At 42.5% G+C, this 20,303-nt stretch overlaps 1 protein-coding gene across 1 annotated transcript in view; it reads left to right on the top strand.

Moving 5' to 3' along the window:
- The window catches only part of LOC148451043 (toll-like receptor 7), a 78,019-nt gene extending 57,943 nt beyond the window's left edge, over positions 1–20,076 (top strand). Inside the window, exon 2 of the mRNA XM_088462348.1 lies at positions 16,625–20,076. Within this exon, the coding sequence (XP_088318474.1) occupies positions 16,625–19,705 (3,081 nt within the window). The 3' untranslated portion in view covers positions 19,706–20,076. The remainder of the gene's footprint in view (positions 1–16,624) is intronic.
- The last annotated feature ends 227 nt before the right edge of the window (positions 20,077–20,303 follow it).

Raw genomic sequence — 20,303 nt, 5'->3', positions numbered from 1 at the left:
CCAGGCCCTCAGATGTGCTGCTATTCTTGGGCTTAGTGTTGTGTTGCCTGTCGGGGCCGCTCTGCACTCTCTCCCCTGCTGAGCCAGGCCCTCAGATGTGCTGCTATTATTGGGCTTAGTGTTGTGTTGCCTGTCGGGGCCGCTCTGCACTCTCTCCCCTGCTGAGCCAGGCCCTCAGATGTGCTGCTATTATTGGGCTTAGTGTTGTGTTGCCTGTCGGGGCTGCTCTGCACTCTCTCCCCTGCTGAGCCAGGCCCTCAGATGTGCTGCTATTATTGGGCTTAGTGTTGTGTTGCCTGTCGGGGCCGCTCTGCACTCTCTCCCCTGCTGAGCCAGGCCCTCAGATGTGCTGCTATTCTTGGGCTTAGTGTTGTGTTGCCTGTCAGGGCCGCTCTGCACTCTCTAACCTCCTGCTGAGCCAGGCCCTCAGATGTGCTGCTATTCTTGGGCTTAGTGTTGTGTTGCCTGTCGGGGCCGCTCTGCACTCTCTAACCTCCTGCTTGCTAATTCCTATCTCAGAATCTCACTCAGCCAAACTACTCTACAAGCTGTTTTTGCACCTATGAGTAACTACAGACGCGTATTTCCTGCAGCAGAGGATGAGTGTGTTAATGATCTCATCTCTGGGAGGCGCAGGGGGACCGCGGTTTGCGTCATTAGTCCCCTTGTGACATAATAGTAAGTCTATGCAGAGGGCAGGGCCGGAATGGTGCGATTACTATAGCATTACATCATATTGGCCCCTTCCCATTATCACTAGGAATTGGGCAGGATTTGGGAGGACCACCCACGCTTCTGCGGGCCATAGGGAATACCTGGAGAGTGATTACATAGCGCTTATTTGAAAAATTTTCCATAGAATTTTTTTCGGGGGCGGATTTCAGTAAAAATAACACATTATTCTAACCACTAATTTATCTATTCTTCCATATAAAGTATATTCATTTTAGCCTCTTGATACAGAATTAAGTATAATTTTAAGGGTCGGGATCAAATTTACATTGAATGAAATGCAGTTGGTAAGATTTTATCACCTATTTTATACCTTTCTCCCATATCATTTACATTTAGCTGACTTTTTTATAATCTATCAATCGTGCAGCATTATTATTATTATTATTATTAGTAGTAGTAGTATTATTATTATTATTACTTATTATTATTAGTATTATTACTTATTATTAGTATTATTTATTATTAGTATTATTATTATTTATTAGCATTATTATTAATATTAGTAGTAGTAGTATTAGTATTATTATTAGTATTATTATTAATTAGCATTATTATTAGTATTATTATTATTAGTATTATTATTATTAGTATTATTATTATTAGTAGTAGTATTATTATTAGTATTAGTAGTAGTATTAGTATTATTAGTATTAGTATTATTATTAATTAGCATTATTATTAGTATTATTATTATTAGTATTATTATTAGTATTATTATTAGTATTATTATTATTAGTAGTAGTATTATTATTAGCATTAGTAGTAGTATTAGTATTATTAGTATTATTATTAATTAGCATTATTATTAGTATTATTATTATTAGTATTATTATTAGTATTATTATTAGTATTATTATTATTAGTAGTAGTATTATTATTAGTATTATTATTATTATTATTTTCATTTATATGGAGCCGCAAGGTGTCCACAGTGCCCTACATAGGCATAGAACATATTGGATTTACATGGATAGAAGGTGAAGAATGTACAGTCAGGGACACAAACAGTGGCGTATCTCTAATGGGTGCAGTGTGTGTGGGGTACACAGGCCCCCGGGTCCAGGGGCCCCGCATCGCACACCCTGCACCTATATTATTTTAAACTTACCTGTCCGTGGTCCCGCGTCGAGTGTCGGCGCTGCTCAGAACACCGGAAAATAGCTGCCGCGCCCATTTCTTTTGTATTCTGCGCATACGCAGTAAACTCCGGGCACACTCTAGTGCTCGGAGTCTACTAATGGTCCGGTGGCTGGCCAGCCACGTCAGTCAGCTGCCGGCCACCGGGGAGAGAGGAGGGGGCCCTGTTCGGGGAGTGCACACGGGCCCCTCCTCTCAAGATGCCCCTGGACACAAGTTTACATATATACATCATTACAACTGTAAATGACAATTATGTATAGTAGAAACCCTAAAAGAACAGAGGGTGCTTGTCACAAGAGCTTACACTCTGTAGGGAAAAGGATGGACACACTGAAGAAGCAGGACAGTGGGAGGGTCAGTGGAAAGGTGACAATTAAGGGCACGTTTAAAGGCTTGGAGGCATATTCAATTGAGGGCGAGAACAGCAAAAATCCTGCACCCGCGATGTTTTTTCCTGCACCCGCAAGGTTTTTCCTGCACCCGCGATATTTTTGCTGCAGGTGCGGGATTTTTGCTATTCAGTCACGTGCGTGTTTTGTTTTCTATGTTGAGCGCCGGGAGCTTTTTATTCTCGCATCTCCAGAGCAAGTGTGATTTTTCCTAACATTGTTCATTTTAGGAAAAATCAGCTTAATTAGTCCATAATTAATTACCTTCTGCATCCAGTGTCGGAAGCCGGGTCTTCTGCAGCAGGGTGAGTATGTCAGTGTGTGTCTTAAGGGGCCTATCCATTAGCAGATAAATATGAACGATTTATCGTTCAGTCGTTCAATTTATCTGCTAATGGATAGGCTCTGAACGATATAAATGCGCACTCCCGCGGCCGACAAATTTGGTCTTTTGTCTCTCCAACATGTTGGTCAATTATCATTTATCGCTGACCGATATTAGAAATATATGTTGCAGTAAACGACGAACGATTTTTTAATGAAAATTAATAGAAACATAAAACAAATCCACTCTCAGAATGATGTCATGTAATATCGTTCGTTGTTTGCAAAAATCTGTCATTTAGATGACGGATATCTGTCACAGCAGCCCCAGGAGTTTTCAAAAAGATCTGCTAATGGATAGGCCCCTTTATCCCCCTTTTACACCGGAGCTAAAACCCGGGTTATTGCAGGGTAACCCGGGCAGCTCATTGGTGTAAAAGGGGAGAGGGTGAAACGCAGCCCGTGACACCCTGCTGTGAGAACGGCGCACTCCGGGTCACGATGACATGGAGTGCGCTGCTAGCCGGCCGATTGGTCCAGCTTCAGTGGTGCTTGGAGATGACGTCATCTCCAAGCATCCACTTTCATGCCGGAAAAGCAGGGTCTATGCAGACCCGACTGCGGTGTGAGCGGCGCCGACTCGGGAATAATCCGAGTCGGCGCCGGCTAAATTCCAGGTCAGACCCTGAATTTTGGTGGAAAAGGGGTATGTGTATACTAGTGTGTGTGTGTGTTAGTGTGTATGTGTACTAGTGTGTGTGTGTGTTAGTGTGTATGTGTACTAGTGTGTATGTGTTAGTGTGTATGTGTACTAGTGTGTGAGTGTGTATGTGTACTAGTGTTTGTGTACTAGTGTGTGTGTGTTAGTGTGTATGTGCACTAGTGTGTGTACTAGTGTGTGTGTTAGTGTGTGTGTGTACTAGTGTGTGTGTGTGATAGTTTGTGTTTGTGTACTAGTGTGTGTGTGTTAGTGTGTATGTGTACTAGTGTGTGTGTTAGTGTGTATGTGTACTAGTGTGTGTGTGTTAGTGTTTGTGTATGTGTACTAGTGTGTGTGTGTTAGGGTGTATGTGTACTAGTGTGTGTGTGTTAGTTTGTGTTTGTGTACTAGTGTGTGTGTGTGTGTGTGTGTGTTAGTGTGTATATGTTAGTGTGTATGTGTACTAGTGTGTGTGTGTTAGTGTGTATATGTTAGTGTGTATGTGTACTAGTGTGTGTATGTGTACTAGTGTGTGTGTGTGTGTTAGTGTGTGTGTGTTAGTGTGTGTGTACTAGTGTGTGTGTGTACTAGTGTGTGTGTGTGTTAGGGTGTATGTGTACTAGTGTGTGTGTGTTAGTTTGTGTTTGTGTACTAGTGTGTGTGTGTGTGTGTTAGTGTGTATATGTTAGTGTGTATGTGTGTGTTAGTGTGTATATGTTAGTGTGTATGTGTACTAGTGTGTGTGTGTTAGTGTGTATATGTTAGTGTGTATGTGTACTAGTGTGTGTATGTGTACTAGTGTGTGTGTGTGTGTGTTAGTGTGTGTGTGTACTAGTGTGTGTGTGTACTAGTGTGTGTATGTGTACTAGTGTGTGTGTGTGTGTGTTAGTGTGTGTGTGTACTAGTGTGTGTGTGTGTGTGTTAGTGTGTGTGTGTGTGTGTTAGTGTGTGTGTGTACTAGTGTGTGTGTTAGTGTGTATGTGTACTAGTGTGTTAGTGTTTGTGTGTGTTAGTGTGTATGTGTACTAGTGTGTGTGTGTGTGTGTTAGTGTCTGTGTGTGTTAGTGTGTATTTGTACTAGTGTGTGTGTGTGTATGTGTACTAGTGTGTGTGTGTTAGGGTGTATGTGTACTAGTGTGTGTGTGTTAGTTTGTGTTTGTGTACTAGTGTGTGTGTGTGTGTGTGTGTTAGTGTGTATGTGTACTAGTGTGTGTGTTAGTGTGTGTGTGTACTAGTGTGTGTGTTAGTGTGTGTGTACTAGTGTGTACTAGTGTGTATGTGTACTAGTGTGTGTGTGTGTTAGTGTGTATGTGTACTAGTGTGTGTTAGTGTGTATGTGTACGTGTGTGTGTGTTAGTGTGTATGTGTACTAGTGTGTGTGTGTGTTAGTTTGTGTACTAGTGTGTGTGTTAGTGTGTAAATGTTAGTGTGTGTGTACTAGTGTGTGTGTGTTAGTGTGTATGTGTACTAGTGTGTGTGTGTGTACTAGTGTGTGTGTGTGTGTGTGTTAGTGTGTATGTGTACTAGTGTGTGTTAGTGTGTATGTGTACTAGTGTGTGTGTGTTAGTTTGTGTTTGTGTACTAGTGTGTGTGTTAGTGTGTATGTGTACTAGTGTGTGTTAGTGTGTATGTGTACTAGTGTGTGTGTGTTAGTTTGTGTGTTAGTGTGTGTTAGTGTGTATATGTTAGTGTGTATGTGTACTAGTGTGTGTTAGTGTGTGTGTGTACTTGTGTGTGTGTTAGTGTGTATGTGTATTAGTGTGTGTTAGTGTGTTTGTGTACTAGTGTGTGTGTGTTAGTTTGTGTTTGTGTACTAGTGTGTGTTAGTGTGTGTGTACTTGTGTGTGTTAGTGTGTGTGTACTTGTGTGTGTGTGTGTGTATGTGTACTAGTGTGTGTGTTAGTTTGTGTTTGTGTACTAGAGTGTGTGTGTTAGTGTGTATGTGTACTAGTGTGTGTATGTTAGTGTGTGTGTGTTAGTGTGTATGTGTACTAGTGTGTGTATATGTTAGTGTGTATGTGTACTAGTGTGTGTTAGTGTGTATTTGTTAGTGTGTGTTAGTGTGTATGTGTACTAGTGTGTGTGTGTTAGTGTGTATGTGTACTAGTGTGTGTTATTGTGTGTGTGTTAATGTGTATGTGTACTAGTGTGTGTTATTGTGTGTTAGTGTGTATGTGTACTAGTGTGTGTTAGTGTGTATTTGTTAGTGTGTGTTAGTGTGTATGTGTACTAGTGTGTGTGTTAGTGTGTATGTGTACTAGTGTGTGTGTTAGTGTGTATGTGTACTAGTGTGTGTTATTGTGTGTTAGTGTGTATGTGTACTAGTGTGTGTTAGTGTGTGTGTTAGTGTGTGTGTTAGTGTGTATGTGTACTAGTGTGTGTGTGTTAGTTTGTGTACTAGTGTGTGTGTGTTAGTGTGTGTGTGTTAGTGTGTGTACTAGTGTGTGTGTGTTAGTGTGTGTGTGTGTTAGTGTGTATGTGTACTTGTGTGTGTTAGTGTGTGTTAGTGTGTATGTGTACTAGTGTGTGTATGTTAGTGTGTATGTGTACGTGTTAGTGTTTGTGTGTGTTAGTGTACTAGTGTGTGTGTGTTAGTGTCTGTGTGTGTTAGTGTGTATGTGTACTAGTGTGTGTGTGTTAGTGTGTATGTGTACTAGTGTGTGTGTGTTAGTGTGTATGTGTACTAGTGTGTGTGTGTTAGTTTGTGTGTTAGTGTGTGTTAGTGTGTATATGTTAGTGTGTATGTGTACTAGTGTGTGTGTGTTAGTGTGTGTGTGTACTTGTGTGTGTGTTAGTGTGTATGTGTATTAGTGTGTGTTAGTGTGTATGTGTACTTGTGTGTGTGTGTTAGTGAGTGTGTGTTAGTGTGTATGTGTACTAGTGTGTGTTAGTGTGTATGTGTACTTGTGTGTGTTAGTCTGTATTTGTTATAGTGTGTTAGTGTGTATGTGTACTAGTGTGTGTGTGTGTTAGTGTGTATGTGTACTAGTGTGTGTTATTGTGTGTTAGTGTGTGTGTGTTAGTGTGTATGTGTACTAGTGTGTGTGTGTGTTAGTGTGTATGTGTACTAGTGTGTGTGTGTGTTAGTTTGTGTACTAGTGTGTGTGTTAGTGTGTATGTGTACTAGTGTGTGTGTTAGTGTGTATGTGTACTAGTGTGTGTTATTGTGTGTGTGTGTGTTAGTGTGTGTGTACTAGTGTGTGTTAGTGTGTATGTGTACTAGTGTGTGTTATTGTGTTAGTGTGTATGTGTACTAGTGTGTGTTATTGTGTGTGTGTGTTCGTGTGTATGTGTACTAGTGTGTGTTATTGTGTGTTAGTGTGTATGTGTACTAGTGTGTGTTATTGTGTTAGTGTGTATGTGTACTAGTGTGTGTGTGTTAGTGTGTATGTGTACTAGTGTGTGTGTTAGTTTGTGTACTAGTGTATGTGTGTGTTAGTTTGTGTACTAGTGTGTGTTAGTGTGTGTGTGTTAGTGTGTGTGTGTACTAGTGTGTGTGTGTTAGTGTGTATGTGTACTAGTTTGTGTGTTAGTGTGTATGTGTACTAGTGTGTGTGTGTGTGTGTTAGTGTGTATTTGTACTAGTGTGTGTGTTAGTGTGTATGTGTACTAGTGTGTGTGTGTTAGTTTGTGTACTAGTGTGTGTTAGTGTGTGTGTACTAGTGTGTGTTAGTGTGTGTGTACTAGTGTGTGTGTGTTAGTGTGTGTGTACTAGTGTGTGTGTGTTAGTGTGTATGTGTACTAGTGTGTGTGTGTTAGTGTGTATGTGTACTAGTTTGTGTGTTAGTGTGTATGTGTACTAGTGTGTGTGTGTTTGTGTACTGGTGTGTGTTAGTGTGTGTGTGTACTAGTGTGTGTGTGTTAGTGTGTGTGTGTACTAGTGTGTGTGTACTAGTGTGTGTGTGTTAGTGTGTATGTGTACTAGTGTGTGTGTGTGTGTTAGTGTGTATGTGTACTAGTGTGTGTTAGTGTGTATGTGTACTAGTTTGTGTGTTAGTGTGTATTTGTACTAGTGTGTGTGTGTTAGTGTGTATGTGTACTAGTGTGTGTGTGTTAGTGTGTATGTGTACTAGTGTGTGTGTGTGTGTTAGTGTCTGTGTGTGTTAGTGTGTATGTGTACTAGTGTGTGTATGTGTACTAGTGTGTGTGTGTTAGTGTGTATGTGTACTAGTGTGTGTGTTAGTGTGTATGTGTACTAGTGTGTGTGTGTTAGTTTGTGTTTGTGTACTAGTGTGTGTGTTAGTGTGTGTTAGTGTGTACATGTTAGTGTGTATGTGTACTAGTGTGTGTGTTAGTGTGTGTGTGTGTACGTGTGTGTGTGTGTGTGTGTTAGTGTGTATGTGTACTAGTGTGTGTGTGTTAGTTTGTGTTTTTGTACTTGTGTGTGTTAGTGTGTATGTGTACTAGTGTGTGTTAGTGTGTGTGAGTGTGTGTGTCTTAGTGTGTATGTGTACTAGTGTGTGTGTGTGTTAGTGTGTATGTGTACTTGTGTGTGTTAGTGTGTATGTGTACTAGTGTGTGTTAGTGTGTATTTGTTATAGTGTGTTAGTGTGTATGTGTACTAGTGTGTGTGTGTGTACTAGTGTGTGTTATTGTGTGTTAGTGTGTGTGTTAGTGTGTATGTGTACTAGTGTTAGTGTGTATGTGTACTAGTGTGTGTGTTAGTGTGTATGTGTACTAGTGTGTGTATGTGTACTAGTGTGTGTGTGTTAGTGTGTATGTGTACTAGTGTGTGTGTTAGTGTGTATGTGTACTAGTGTGTGTTATTGTGTGTGTGTGTTAGTGTGTGTGTGTACTAGTGTGTGTTAGTGTGTATGTGTACTAGTGTGTGTTATTGTGTGTTAGTGTGTATGTGTACTAGTGTGTGTTATTGTGTGTGTGTGTTCGTGTGTATGTGTACTAGTGTGTGTTATTGTGTGTTAGTGTGTATGTGTACTAGTGTGTTATTGTGTGTTAGTGTGTGTGTACTAGTGTGTGTGTGTTAGTGTATGTGTACTAGTGTGTGTGTGTTAGTTTGTGTACTAGTGTATGTGTGTGTTAGTTTGTGTACTAGTGTGTGTTAGTGTGTGTGTTAGTGTGTGTGTACTAGTGTGTGTGTGTTAGTGTGTATTTGTACTAGTGTGTGTGTTAGTGTGTATGTGTACTAGTGTGTGTGTGTTAGTGTGTATGTGTACTAGTGTGTGTTAGTGTGTGTGTTAGTTTGTGTACTAGTGTGTGTTAGTGTGTGTGTACTAGTGTGTGTGTGTTAGTGTGTATGTGTACTAGTTTGTGTGTTAGTGTGTATGTGTACTAGTGTGTGTGTGTTAGTGTGTATGTGTACTAGTTTGTGTGTTAGTGTGTATGTGTACTAGTGTGTGTGTGTTAGTGTTTATGTGTACTAGTGTGTGTGTGTGTTTGTGTACTGGTGTGTGTTAGTGTGTGTGTGTGTACTAGTGTGTGTGTACTAGTGTGTGTTAGTGTGTATGTGTACTAGTGTGTGTATGTTAGTGTGTATGTGTACTAGTGTGTGTGTGTGTTAGTGTGTATGTGTACTAGTTTGTGTGTTAGTGTGTATGTGTACTAGTGTGTGTGTGTGTGTGTTAGTGTGTATTTGTACTAGTGTGTGTGTGTTAGTGTGTATGTGTACTAGTGTGTGTGTGTGTGTTAGTGTCTGTGTGTGTTAGTGTGTATGTGTACTAGTGTGTGTATGTGTACTAGTGTGTGTGTGTTAGTGTGTATGTGTACTAGTGTGTGTGTTAGTGTGTATGTGTACTAGTGTGTGTGTGTTAGTTTGTGTACTAGTGTGTGTGTGTGTGTTAGTGTGTACATGTTAGTGTGTATGTGTACTAGTGTGTGTGTGTGTGTTAGTGTGTGTACTTGTGTGTGTGTGTGTACGTGTGTGTGTGTTAGTGTGTATGTGTACTAGTGTGTGTGTGTTAGTTTGTGTTTTTGTACTTGTGTGTGTTAGTGTGTATGTGTACTAGTGTGTGTTAGTGTGTGTGAGTGTGTGTGTCTTAGTGTGTATGTGTACTAGTGTGTGTGTGTGTTAGTGTGTATGTGTACTAGTGTGTGTGTGTGTGTTAGTGTACTTGTGTGTGTTAGTGTGTATGTGTACTAGTGTGTGTTAGTGTGTATTTGTTATAGTGTGTTAGTGTGTATGTGTACTAGTGTGTGTGTGTGTGTTAGTGTGTGTGTGTTATTGTGTGTTAGTGTGTATGTGTACTAGTGTTAGTGTGTATGTGTACTAGTGTGTGTGTTAGTGTGTATGTACTAGTGTGTGTGTTAGTGTGTATGTGTACTAGTGTGTGTTATTGTGTATGTGTACTAGTGTGTGTTATTGTGTGTATGTGTACTAGTGTGTGTTATTGTGTGTTAGTGTGTATGTGTACTAGTGTGTGTTATTGTGTGTTAGTGTGTATGTGTACTAGTGTGTGTGTGTGTTAGTGTGTTTGTGTACTAGTGTGTGTGTGTTAGTTTGTGTACTAGTGTGTGTGTACTAGTGTGTGTGTGTTAGTGTGTGTGTGTTCTAGTGTGTGTTAGTGTGTATGTGTTAGGATGTGTGTTAGTGTGTATGTGTACTAGTGTGTGTGTTAGTGTGTATGTGTACTAGTGTGTGTGTTAGTGTGTATGTGTACTAGTGTGTGTGTTAGTTTGTGTTTGTGTACTAGTGTGTGTTAGTTTGTGTACTAGTGTGTGTGTGTTAGTGTGTATGTGTACTAGTGTGTGTTAGTGTGTGTGTGTGTACTAGTGTGTGTGGGTACTAGTGTGTGTGTGTGTTAGTGTGTATGTGTACTAGTGTGTGTGTTAGTGTGTATGTGTACTAGTGTGTATGTGTTAGTGTGTGTTAGTGTGTATGTGTGTTAGTGTTTGTGTGTGTTAGTGTGTATGTGTACTAGTGTGTGTTAGTGTGTATGTGTTAGGATGTGTGTATGTGTACTAGTGTGTGTGTGTGTTAATGTGTATGTGTGTTAGTGTGTGTGTCTGTGTGACACCCGGTGTGAAAACCCTGTGACAATCTTTTTTTTTTTTTAATTGGATACCGAGGGTATCGGCAGCGCTCATACCCGCGGTAATCCAAAATTGGGCGCAAGGGGCATGAGGTTCTTTCCTCACTAAACCTCACACCCAATTATATGACCCCAAGGGGTCAAAATTCTAGGTAATTGGAGTGCAGCAGGGTCAAGGGAGGGATTCTTGAGAAATTGGGAGGCCGGGCACGTTACAGGGATGAGGGGAAGGGAAAGGTGAGAGCAGGTATCAGGAGGGAGGGACGGGAGGGTATAAGAGAGAAGGGGGTGATTCTAGTAGGACGTTTATAACACGGGGAGATCAGTGACCAATATCAGTGATTACAGTAATGACAGAACTCAATGTTATGAAATTAATAAGCAAAATGTTATTAATAAAAGATATAAAAGACATTAAATCTATATTAAAAAAAGATATATATATATATTTATTTATTAGGGGTGTGCACCGGCTACTTTTCGTGTTTTGGTTTTGGATCTGGATCTTTCTTCGTGTTTTGGATCTGGATTGGTTTTGTCAAAACCACCCTTCCGTGTTTTGGGTTCTGGGTTTTGTGTTTTGGATCTGTATTTTTTTGAAAAAAAGCATAAAAACAGCTAAAATCACAGAATTTGTAGGTTTTACTGCTTCTATGCTATTATTAACCTCAATAACCTTAATTTCCACTCATTTCCAGTCTATTCTGAACACCTCACACCTCACAATAGTGTTTTTATGTCCAAAAGATTGCACCGAGGTAGCTGGATGACTATGCTAAGCGACACGAGTGGGCGGCACAAACACGTGACCCATCTAGGCGTGAAACTGCAGTGGCAGACAGGATGGCAGTTTGAAAAACTAGGCCCCAAACAGTACATAATGCAAAGAAAAAAAAGAGGTGCAAGATGGAATTGTCCTTGGGCTCTCCCACCCACCCTTATGTTGTATAAACAGGAAATGCACACTTTAACAAAGCAATCATTTCAGCGCCAGGGTCTGCCACACGACTGTGGCTGAAGTGATTGGTTCATTTGGGCCCCCACAAAACAAGCTGGCAATTAATGTGTCCCTGCACAAACTGGCTCTATGGAGGCAAGATGTCGTCCTCATCCTCCTCATTCACCGATTCCTCACCCTCTTCAGTGTTGTGTACATCCTCATCCTCACAGAGTATTAACTCGTCCCCGCTGGAATCCACCACCACAGGTCCCTCTGTACGTTCTGGAGGCTGGTCTCCCTGGAAAAGTTGATAATTCATTTTTATGAACATCATCTTCTCCACATTTTGTGGAAGCAACCTCCTACGCCTTTCGCTGATAAGGTTCCCGGCTGCACTAAACACTCTTTCGGAGTACACACTGGAGGGGGGGCAACTCAGGTAAAATAGAGCCAGTTTGTACAGGGGCCTCCAAATTGCCTCTTTTTCCTGCCGGTACAGGTATGGACTGTCTGACATGCCTACTTGGATGCTGTCACCGATGTAATCCTCCACCATTCTGTCAATGGTGACAGTATCATATGTAGTGACAGTAGACATGTCAGAAATTGTTGCCAGGTCCTTCAGTCCGGACCAGATGTCCAAAATTGGTCCTGCCTGCCCTGCATCACCGCCAGCGGGTTGCTTAGGATAGCTAAGTTTTTTCCTGGCAGCCCCAGTTGCGGGAGAAAATGAAGAAGGAGCTGTTGACGTGTCACGTTCTGCTTCAGCTGACAGTGTGTTCACCAGCAGGTCTTTGCACCTCTGCAGGCTTGTGTCGGCCAGAAAGAGAGACACCACATGGGCTTTAAACCTAGGATCGAGCACGGTGGCCAAAATGTAGTGGTCTGATTTCAACTGATTGACCACCCTGGAATCCTGGCAAAGCGAATGAAGGGCTTCATCCACAAGTCCCACATGCTGAGTGGAATCGCTCCGTCTTAGCTCCTCCTTCACTTTCACCAGCTGCTTCTGCAAAAGCCTGATGAGGGGAATGACCTGACTCAAGCTGGCAGTGTCTGAACTGACTTCACGTGTGGCAAGTTCGAAGGGCTGGAGAACCTTGCACAACACGGAAATCATTCTCCACTGCGCTTGAGTCAGGTGCATACCCCCTCCTTTGCCTATGTCATAGGTGGATGTATTGGCTTGAATGGCCTTTTGCTGCTCCTCCATCCTCTGAAGCATATAGAGGATTGAGTTCCACCGTGTCACAACCTCTTGCTTCAGGTGATGGCGGGGCAGGTTCAAGAGTGTTTGCTGGTGCTCCAGTCTTCGGCACGCAGTCGCTGAATGGCGAAAGTGGCCAGAAATTTTTGGGGCCACCCAAAGCATCTCCTGCACGCCCCTGTCGCTTTTCAGAAAATTCTGCACCACCAAGTTTATTGTGTGAGCAAAACATGGGACGTGCTGGAATTTGCCCAGATGTAATGCCCGCACAATATTGGTGGCGTTGTCAGATATCACAAATCCCCAGGAGAGTCTAAGTGGGGTAAGCCACTGGACGATGATTTCCCTCAGTTTCTCTAAGAGGTTGTCGGCGGTGTGCCTCTTACTGAAACCGGTGATACACAGCGTAGCCTGCCTTGGAACGAGCTGGCGTTTCTGAGATGCTGCTACTGGTGACGCTGCTGCTGTTGCTGCGTAAGGTGATACATCTAGCCAGTGGGCTGTCAGTCATATAGTCCTTAGTCTGCCCTGTTCCACTTGTCCACATGTCCGTGGTTAAGTGGACATTGGGTACGGCATTTTTCAGGACACTGAGGACACTTTTTCTGACGTTTCTGTACAGTCTCGGTATCGCCTGCCTAGTGAAGTGGAATCTAGACGAGATTTGGAACATGGGAACACACTATCTCCATCAATTGTCTAAATCCCACTGCACTAATGGCAGATACCGGACGCACGTCTAACACCAACATAGCAGTCAAGGCCTCAGTTATACGTTTTGCTTCAGGATGACTGCTGTCGTACTTCATCCTCCTCGCTAAGGACTGTTGGAGGGTCAATTGTTTAGTAAAAGTAGTGGTGTTCCTACTTCCTCTCTGGGATGATGAACGACTCCCAGCAGCAGCAACAGCAGCAGCAGCGGCAGCAGGAGGCGTAGCAATGCAGGATCCTCCAGAGGAATCCCGGATAGGAGAGTCAGTCATGCCAGTGACATGGCCTGCGGGACTACTTCCGATCCTGACTAAGGAGGAAATTGACGAGGAGGGAGTTGACGGTGTGGTTTGCAGGCGCTTGGATACAACAGGACAACGGGATTTAGGTCTCCCTGGACTGCTTACGGTCTTAGCCAAAGTTTCTGAACTTGACAGTAACTTTTTATGAACGCGCTGCAGGTGCCGTATAAGGGAAGATGTTCCTAGGTGGTTAACGTCCCTACCCCTACTTATTCCACCTTTACATATGGTACATATGGCAAGACAGTTGTTGTCCGGATTTGGATAGAAATATTGCCAGACCAAAGAGGTGGAATGTTTGGTCTTCTGCCCAGGCATGACCGTGATGGGCTTTTTCATCCCACGGACAACAACTGTCTCCCCCGGAGCCTGATTTAAACAAACCACATCACCATCAGAATCCTCCTCGCCAACTTCCTCCTCAGCTCCAGCTACACCAGTATCCTCATCCTGTTGTACTTCAACAGTGACATCTTCAATTTGCATATCAGCAAGTGGACTGTGGGTGCTCCTTTCAGCACTTGCAGGGGGCGTGCAAATGGTGGAAAGAGCCACCTCTTCCCGTCCAGTGCTGGGAAGGTCAGGCATCGCAACCACCACCACACTTGGACTCTCCTTGGGGATTTGTAATATCTTCTTAGAACGCACAGTTCTTCGCTGTGCTTTTGCCAGCTTAACTCTTTTGATTTTTTTAGTGGCAGGAGGGCTTCCATCGTCATGTGAAGCTGAACCACTAGTCATGAACATAGGGAAAGACCTTAGCCGTTCCTTGCCACTCCGTGTCGTAAATGGCATATTGGCAAGTTTACGTTTCTCTTCAGCTGATTTAAATGTTTTTTTCAAGGTCATTTTCCTGAACTTTGTCATTTGGGATTGTATGTGCCCTCTACAATGACATTGGGCATCGGCCTTGGCAGACGACGTTGATGGCATGTTATCGTCTATTTCATGACTAGTGGCAGCAGCTTCAGCACTAGGAGGAAGTGGTTCTTGATCTTTCCCTATTTTATTTTTATCGGAGAAAGTTTGGTCTTCCATTTATGTTATATTGATATATACGTGCGGCTAAGGCGCACACAAACACAGAAAATAATCTTTTATTTTTGTTGGAGACTAGTGCACTTTGTGGGTTACACCACCCTTTAAGAAATGAGCCAGCCGGCCCTTTACTTATGGGACACAGGCGCACGCTTGGCACTACTTTGTTGATGCGCGTGCGGCTACTGCGCACACAATTCACAAACACAGAAAATATTTTTTTATTTTGTTTGGAGTGTACTTTGGGGGTTACAGCACCCTTTAGCGGTCAATCCAGCCGGCCCTTTATTTATGGGACACAGGCGCACGCTTGGCACTACTTTGTTGATGCACGTGTGGCTACTGCGCACACAATTCACAAAAAAATATATTTTTTTATTTTGTTTGGAGTGCCCTTTGGGGGTTACAGCACCCTTTAACGGACAAGCCAGCCGGCCTTTTACTTATGGGACACAGGCGCACGCTTGGCGCTGCTCCTTTGTTGATGCACGTGCAGCCACAGTGCACACAATTTACAAACACAGAAAAAATATATTTTTTTTTAGCACTTGGGGGGAGCACCCCTGATGGACAGAGCACCCCCTGGACAACACTACAGCACCCCTTTAGGTCTGGGACACTGCACAGGACTTTGGAGTGGACACAGCCCCTATGGACAACTGACTGCACAACACAGTCCAGCCAGCCCCTATGGACTTTGAAGTAGTGGACACAGCCCCTATGGACAACAGCAGCACAGCACAACACAGCACAGCACAACACTACTCTGCACTACACTACACAGCCCAGCCAGCCCTAACTCCCACCCTCCCTCTTCACTGTCCACAGCCGAGTGAGAAAATGGCGCCAACGCGGGTACCTTATATAGGATCCAAAACCCGCGAGACCTGGAAGGCGGGATGATGACGTTTTGCCTCGATTTCAGATCCGAGTCAGGCAGGAAAAGTCGAGCCTGACTCGGATCGGCCTCAGATGGGGGGGGCTCGGGGGGGTTCGGATTTCAGAAATCCGAACCCGCTCACCCCTAATATATATATATATATATAATATTAGCCGTATTTAGATATCAGTAAGCCCCGTTGTCTATTTCAGTTAGACACCCATTCAGAAATGACTCCATCCGCACTAGTGAGGCTCCATGTGAGGCCGCTGTGTAATAGTGTAATCACTTTGGTCAGAGGTGTATAAAAGCTTAGAGAATACATGTATTAGTTTTATTCTTTTATTAATAGCAGGGGACGGTGTTGCCTTAATTATGTTATTAACAAAGGATAATACATTTGCTGTGTAATGTATCTATGTAAGATGAGATGTCAGGGCTGAGCACCTGGGGTGATTATATTGCTGAATAGAATAAGAATAAACTACGGTCCATACTGTTGTGTGTGTGAGAGACGTGTCTATATTATAGTGCTCTCTGCCTGTTCTCTCCTGTGTGCTGGTAATACACGATCTTCCAAGGCCTTTATACACAGATGGGCAGAACATGGGGCAGGAGTCACATCGTCATTACCCCATACTGCTACATGGAGAAGAAAGGAATTTGTAAGGATAATACATCTTCAATAAGATAACAATTAAAGATGAATCACTTTTCTCACATTTACCTATTACATAGTCCTCTCTTTTCTCTCTGTACTGTATATGACAACTACTATGGACTGTAACAGCTCCCATGAGAATGCCAACCAGAGAGTGAAATTACTAGTAACATTAAACATAATGGCCTTAAAATATAGAAGACTATATCTATCTATCTATCTATCTATCTATCTATCTATCTATCTATCTATCTATCTATCTATCTATCTATAATATGTCACTGAACCTATTACCTGGTGGGGGGAGGCTTTCTCTGTAAGGGGCGCCCCACTCCCTCTGATACGCCCCATTGGTTACAGATAAGAGTTGACCATTATCCATGTGGCTGTTTTCCCTAAACACTTTGTATTTTTTTTCTACTCTGCAACAATTTTCAACATTAATGTATGAATAAGCCACTCTAGATGGAGTCTTACCACAAGTCACACACCTGCCTAGTACGGGCCTATGTTACACTCTCAGCAATCCCTTCCCCTTAGCTGTAAATCTCAGTTTGAACAAATTGAGAAAGGAGTAACAAGGTAACAGTTTTATTTTCTTCTTTTGAAAGGCCCAGCGATGGCTCCCGGAATTGGCTGTGATCATGATCTTTGGTGCATCCATGTGTTTGAGCGTCTTCCCTCGTTTTCTCCCATGTAACGATGAAAGAAATGCTTCGGTCATAAGCTGCAGAAGCCATCACCTGAAGAACGTCCCTCCTATCACTTCAGAAGGGGTCACTGCCCTGGATCTGTCACTTAATCACATCTCACATCTCACAAACAGGTCCTTCTCTGGTGTCCCAAACCTAGAACTTCTCAATATGAGTAATAACTGCCAGCCGGACAACCTGCGGCCGGACAAGAAGCACTGTTCTGTCACCATTGAGCTGGATGCTTTAATCAGTTTGAAACGGCTGCAGCACCTGGATCTCAGCGGTAACAGTTTGACCACTGTCCCTCCTCTTCCTGAAAACATTAAGCATTTAAATCTTAATCTCAACCACATCTTCACCTTGTCAGAAATGGCTCTTTCTGGAGTAACTAAATTGACGTCTTTGATGATTGGCTGGAACTGCTATTATCGGAATCGGTGTAACACCGAGTTTAACATCTCAGGACACGTTCTCAGGAACATCAGCACATTGGAAACATTGGTGCTGGCCTTTAATAACATAAGTTCTTTCCCCAGGAACCTTCCACCTTCTCTTAAAGACCTTAACTTAGCAGAGAACAAGATTTGGAAGTTAGACCGTGAGGATTTATGCCCCCTACCCAAGCTACGCAATCTGGATGTACAATGGAATTGTCAGCGGTGTGACCATGCGGCCCAGCCTTGCTTCCCGTGCCTGAATGACAGCGCCCTGCTGCTTACATCTGGAGTGTTCGATTGCCTGAGCAACCTCACCTACCTCAATCTTCGGGGAAACTCAATCCCCACCATAGACCGCGCTTTGTTTAGCAGGCTGACCAACTTAAAAGTGTTAATTTTGTCCGACAACTTACTAGATTTTGAAAAAGAAACCTTTTTCTCAGAATTAAAAAACGTACACACCTTAGAGTTAGATTTTAATTTCCAGCCATACAGAATGCACGAGAGGCTGGTCATAAATGCCAGTGCAGGAGCAATGAGGTCTCTTTATAAGATATCCCTAGTTGGGTACCATGTCAATATTCTAGACTACGCAGGTATTGAACCTTTGCTCAGGCTCCCAAACCTGAGTGTTATAAACCTCCGAACAAACTTTATACTCCAGGCAAACTTAAGTATGTTCTTATTAAATAAGAATTTACACACTGTAAGCTTGGCGGAAAACCTTATATCTTTTCAATCTACCTGCAAAAAGGGAAGGGCCGAATTGAATGTACCTCTATTAAATCGACATGAAATGGCAGTTTCAGGCTGGGCAGGACCTGCAATCAGCAATAACAAACATCTGGAGGGTGCCAATGTTGACTACTCAGAGTGTTGGCAATATGAGCGCTCAGTTGATTTATCATTTAACAACTTGATGAGTTTGCACTCGGATGACTTTGTGGGCATGGAAGATATTGAATGTCTAAACATGAGCTATAACTTCATCAATCAACGCTTAAACGGTTCTCAGTTTGGCCACTTGAAGTCACTTCGCCATTTGGATCTCTCGCACAACAGATTTGACTTGTACTACTATGAGGCTTTAAGTGAACTTCCAAAACTAAAGATCCTAAATCTGGCGAACAATGAGTACCAGTTCATGATGAGAGGTGTAAACCACAGGCTTAATTTCCTTGAAAACCTCACGTCTTTGACAGAATTAAATCTAAACAACAACCTGATTGGTTTGCGTATAACCAAAGAGCTGAAGAACCCTTCGCTGGAGAAGCTCTTTTTCAGGAAAAACGAGTTAGTGAATTTGTGGCAATATGGCAAAGAGACGTATACCACCATGTTCACTAACCTTACACACCTAAAAGTGCTGGACATTAGTTATAATCAACTCATGGTCATCCCAATTCCAGTTTTAGAAAATTTACCGGTATCACTTGAGAACCTCAGCATTTCCTATAACCAGCTGTACTCTTTTCATTGGGACAATATAGACCACTTGGGAAATCTGACCCACTTAGACCTCAGTTCTAATAGATTGACATCATTAAACAGCAGCATAATCAGTATTAGGAGCAAGCTTGTCTTCTTAAATCTCAAATCCAATAGGATAAGTTCCCTAAACAAAGAATTTTTTAATTCATACGCAGAGTTAAAGCAGCTATTCCTGAGTGAAAACCAGATTAAAACAATAGACGTTAGAAGCTTCCCCAAGCAGCTCCTCCAAACGTTAGATTTCCTCGATGTGAGCCACAATCCCTATGAATGTACCTGTCGTACCAGCTGGTTCATACAGTTTCTGATGAAGACGAATGTTACCGTGGAACGTCTCTCTGAACACATGAAATGCGACTCACCAGACACTATGAGGAGGAAGTCACTTCTCTCTATGAGGCCAGAATCGTGTCAGGACCTATACGGCCACCTGTGCTTTGTCTGCTCTTGTCTGCTGGTGACCATCTGGATGGTCATTACGGTTATCTGGCATCTCTTCTCCTGGGATTTGTGGTACACTATCAAAGTAATCAAGGCATCGATCACACGCTACTCAAAGTTACCTGGAGGCACAAAGGAGGAGTATGATGCCTTTATAGCTTTCGACACAAAGAACAATGCTGTGAAAGACTGGGTCTACCATGAGCTTTTGGTGCAGCTGGAAGGACCTGAGAGGGGCAGGTTTCATATATGTCTGGAAGAAAGAGACTGGTTAGTTGGGAATTCAAGTATTGAGAACCTGTACGAAGCAATATACAGGAGCAAAAGGACAGTATTAATCCTCACACATGAAGGATTTAACACTGGTCTCCTGCGTCATGCGTTCTTAATGTCCCATCAGAGGCTACTGGACGAGAAGAAAGATGTAGTGGTTCTAGTGACTCTGGATGACAAGATGAAAATGTCTAGATACTTACTGACAAGGAAAAGGCTCTGCCCAAAGAGTTTTCTGAACTGGCCGAGGAACCCCAGGGCACATGACCACTTCTGGCATAGCCTGCGGGTGCTTCTAAGAAAGGACAGCTTCCATTACTATGACCATTGCCTCCGAAAACAGCTGGACCACTAGCCTTTGGGTTCTCCACCGGCCCAGCTAGTTCATGGAATGCAGGAATACTAACGGTTGCTGTATTTATGAATATGCCGATATATGATGTGAGGAGAGGAAACGTTATACAGAGGGTCACATATGTTATAAATCTAAGCTGGCAAACACCGGCTCCAAATGCTTACAGGAATGCTACTTGATCACAGATCATTTGTTCTACATGTGTGCGTTTCACATTACATTAGCAGATTACCAATGTTCTGGATCACAGATCCACCTGAACGCTTTGGGGTACAATCGGTGGATGGTAGTAAGTTGTTCTATAAAATTCTAATACAAGAAAAATTAATAAAATATAAAAATAAAAGATGCTGAATGTTTTTGGAGTAATAATGACACCATAGTCTATCGAATTGTGTGTTTTATTTGTTTTTATTTTTCCTAAATAAATATAATCTCATGGACATCAAACTTATTCTTTTTTATATGATACTTGATTAATTTACAGCCACAAATAATATTTTTTTGTGCTTTCACTTTAAGTTCAATGATTACAGTTGAAAAATACCTCTAATTATAAAATGAATAAAGCAAGTTTGCATCACAATGTCTCTCCTCA

The sequence above is a fragment of the Taudactylus pleione genome, unplaced genomic scaffold (genome assembly GCF_031769625.1).
Source record: "Taudactylus pleione unplaced genomic scaffold, aTauple2 ptg001196l, whole genome shotgun sequence".
NCBI lineage: Eukaryota > Metazoa > Chordata > Amphibia > Anura > Myobatrachidae > Taudactylus > Taudactylus pleione.
The sequence above is the reverse complement of the archived record's forward strand: the minus strand, read 5'-3'. Positions and strand labels throughout refer to the sequence as shown.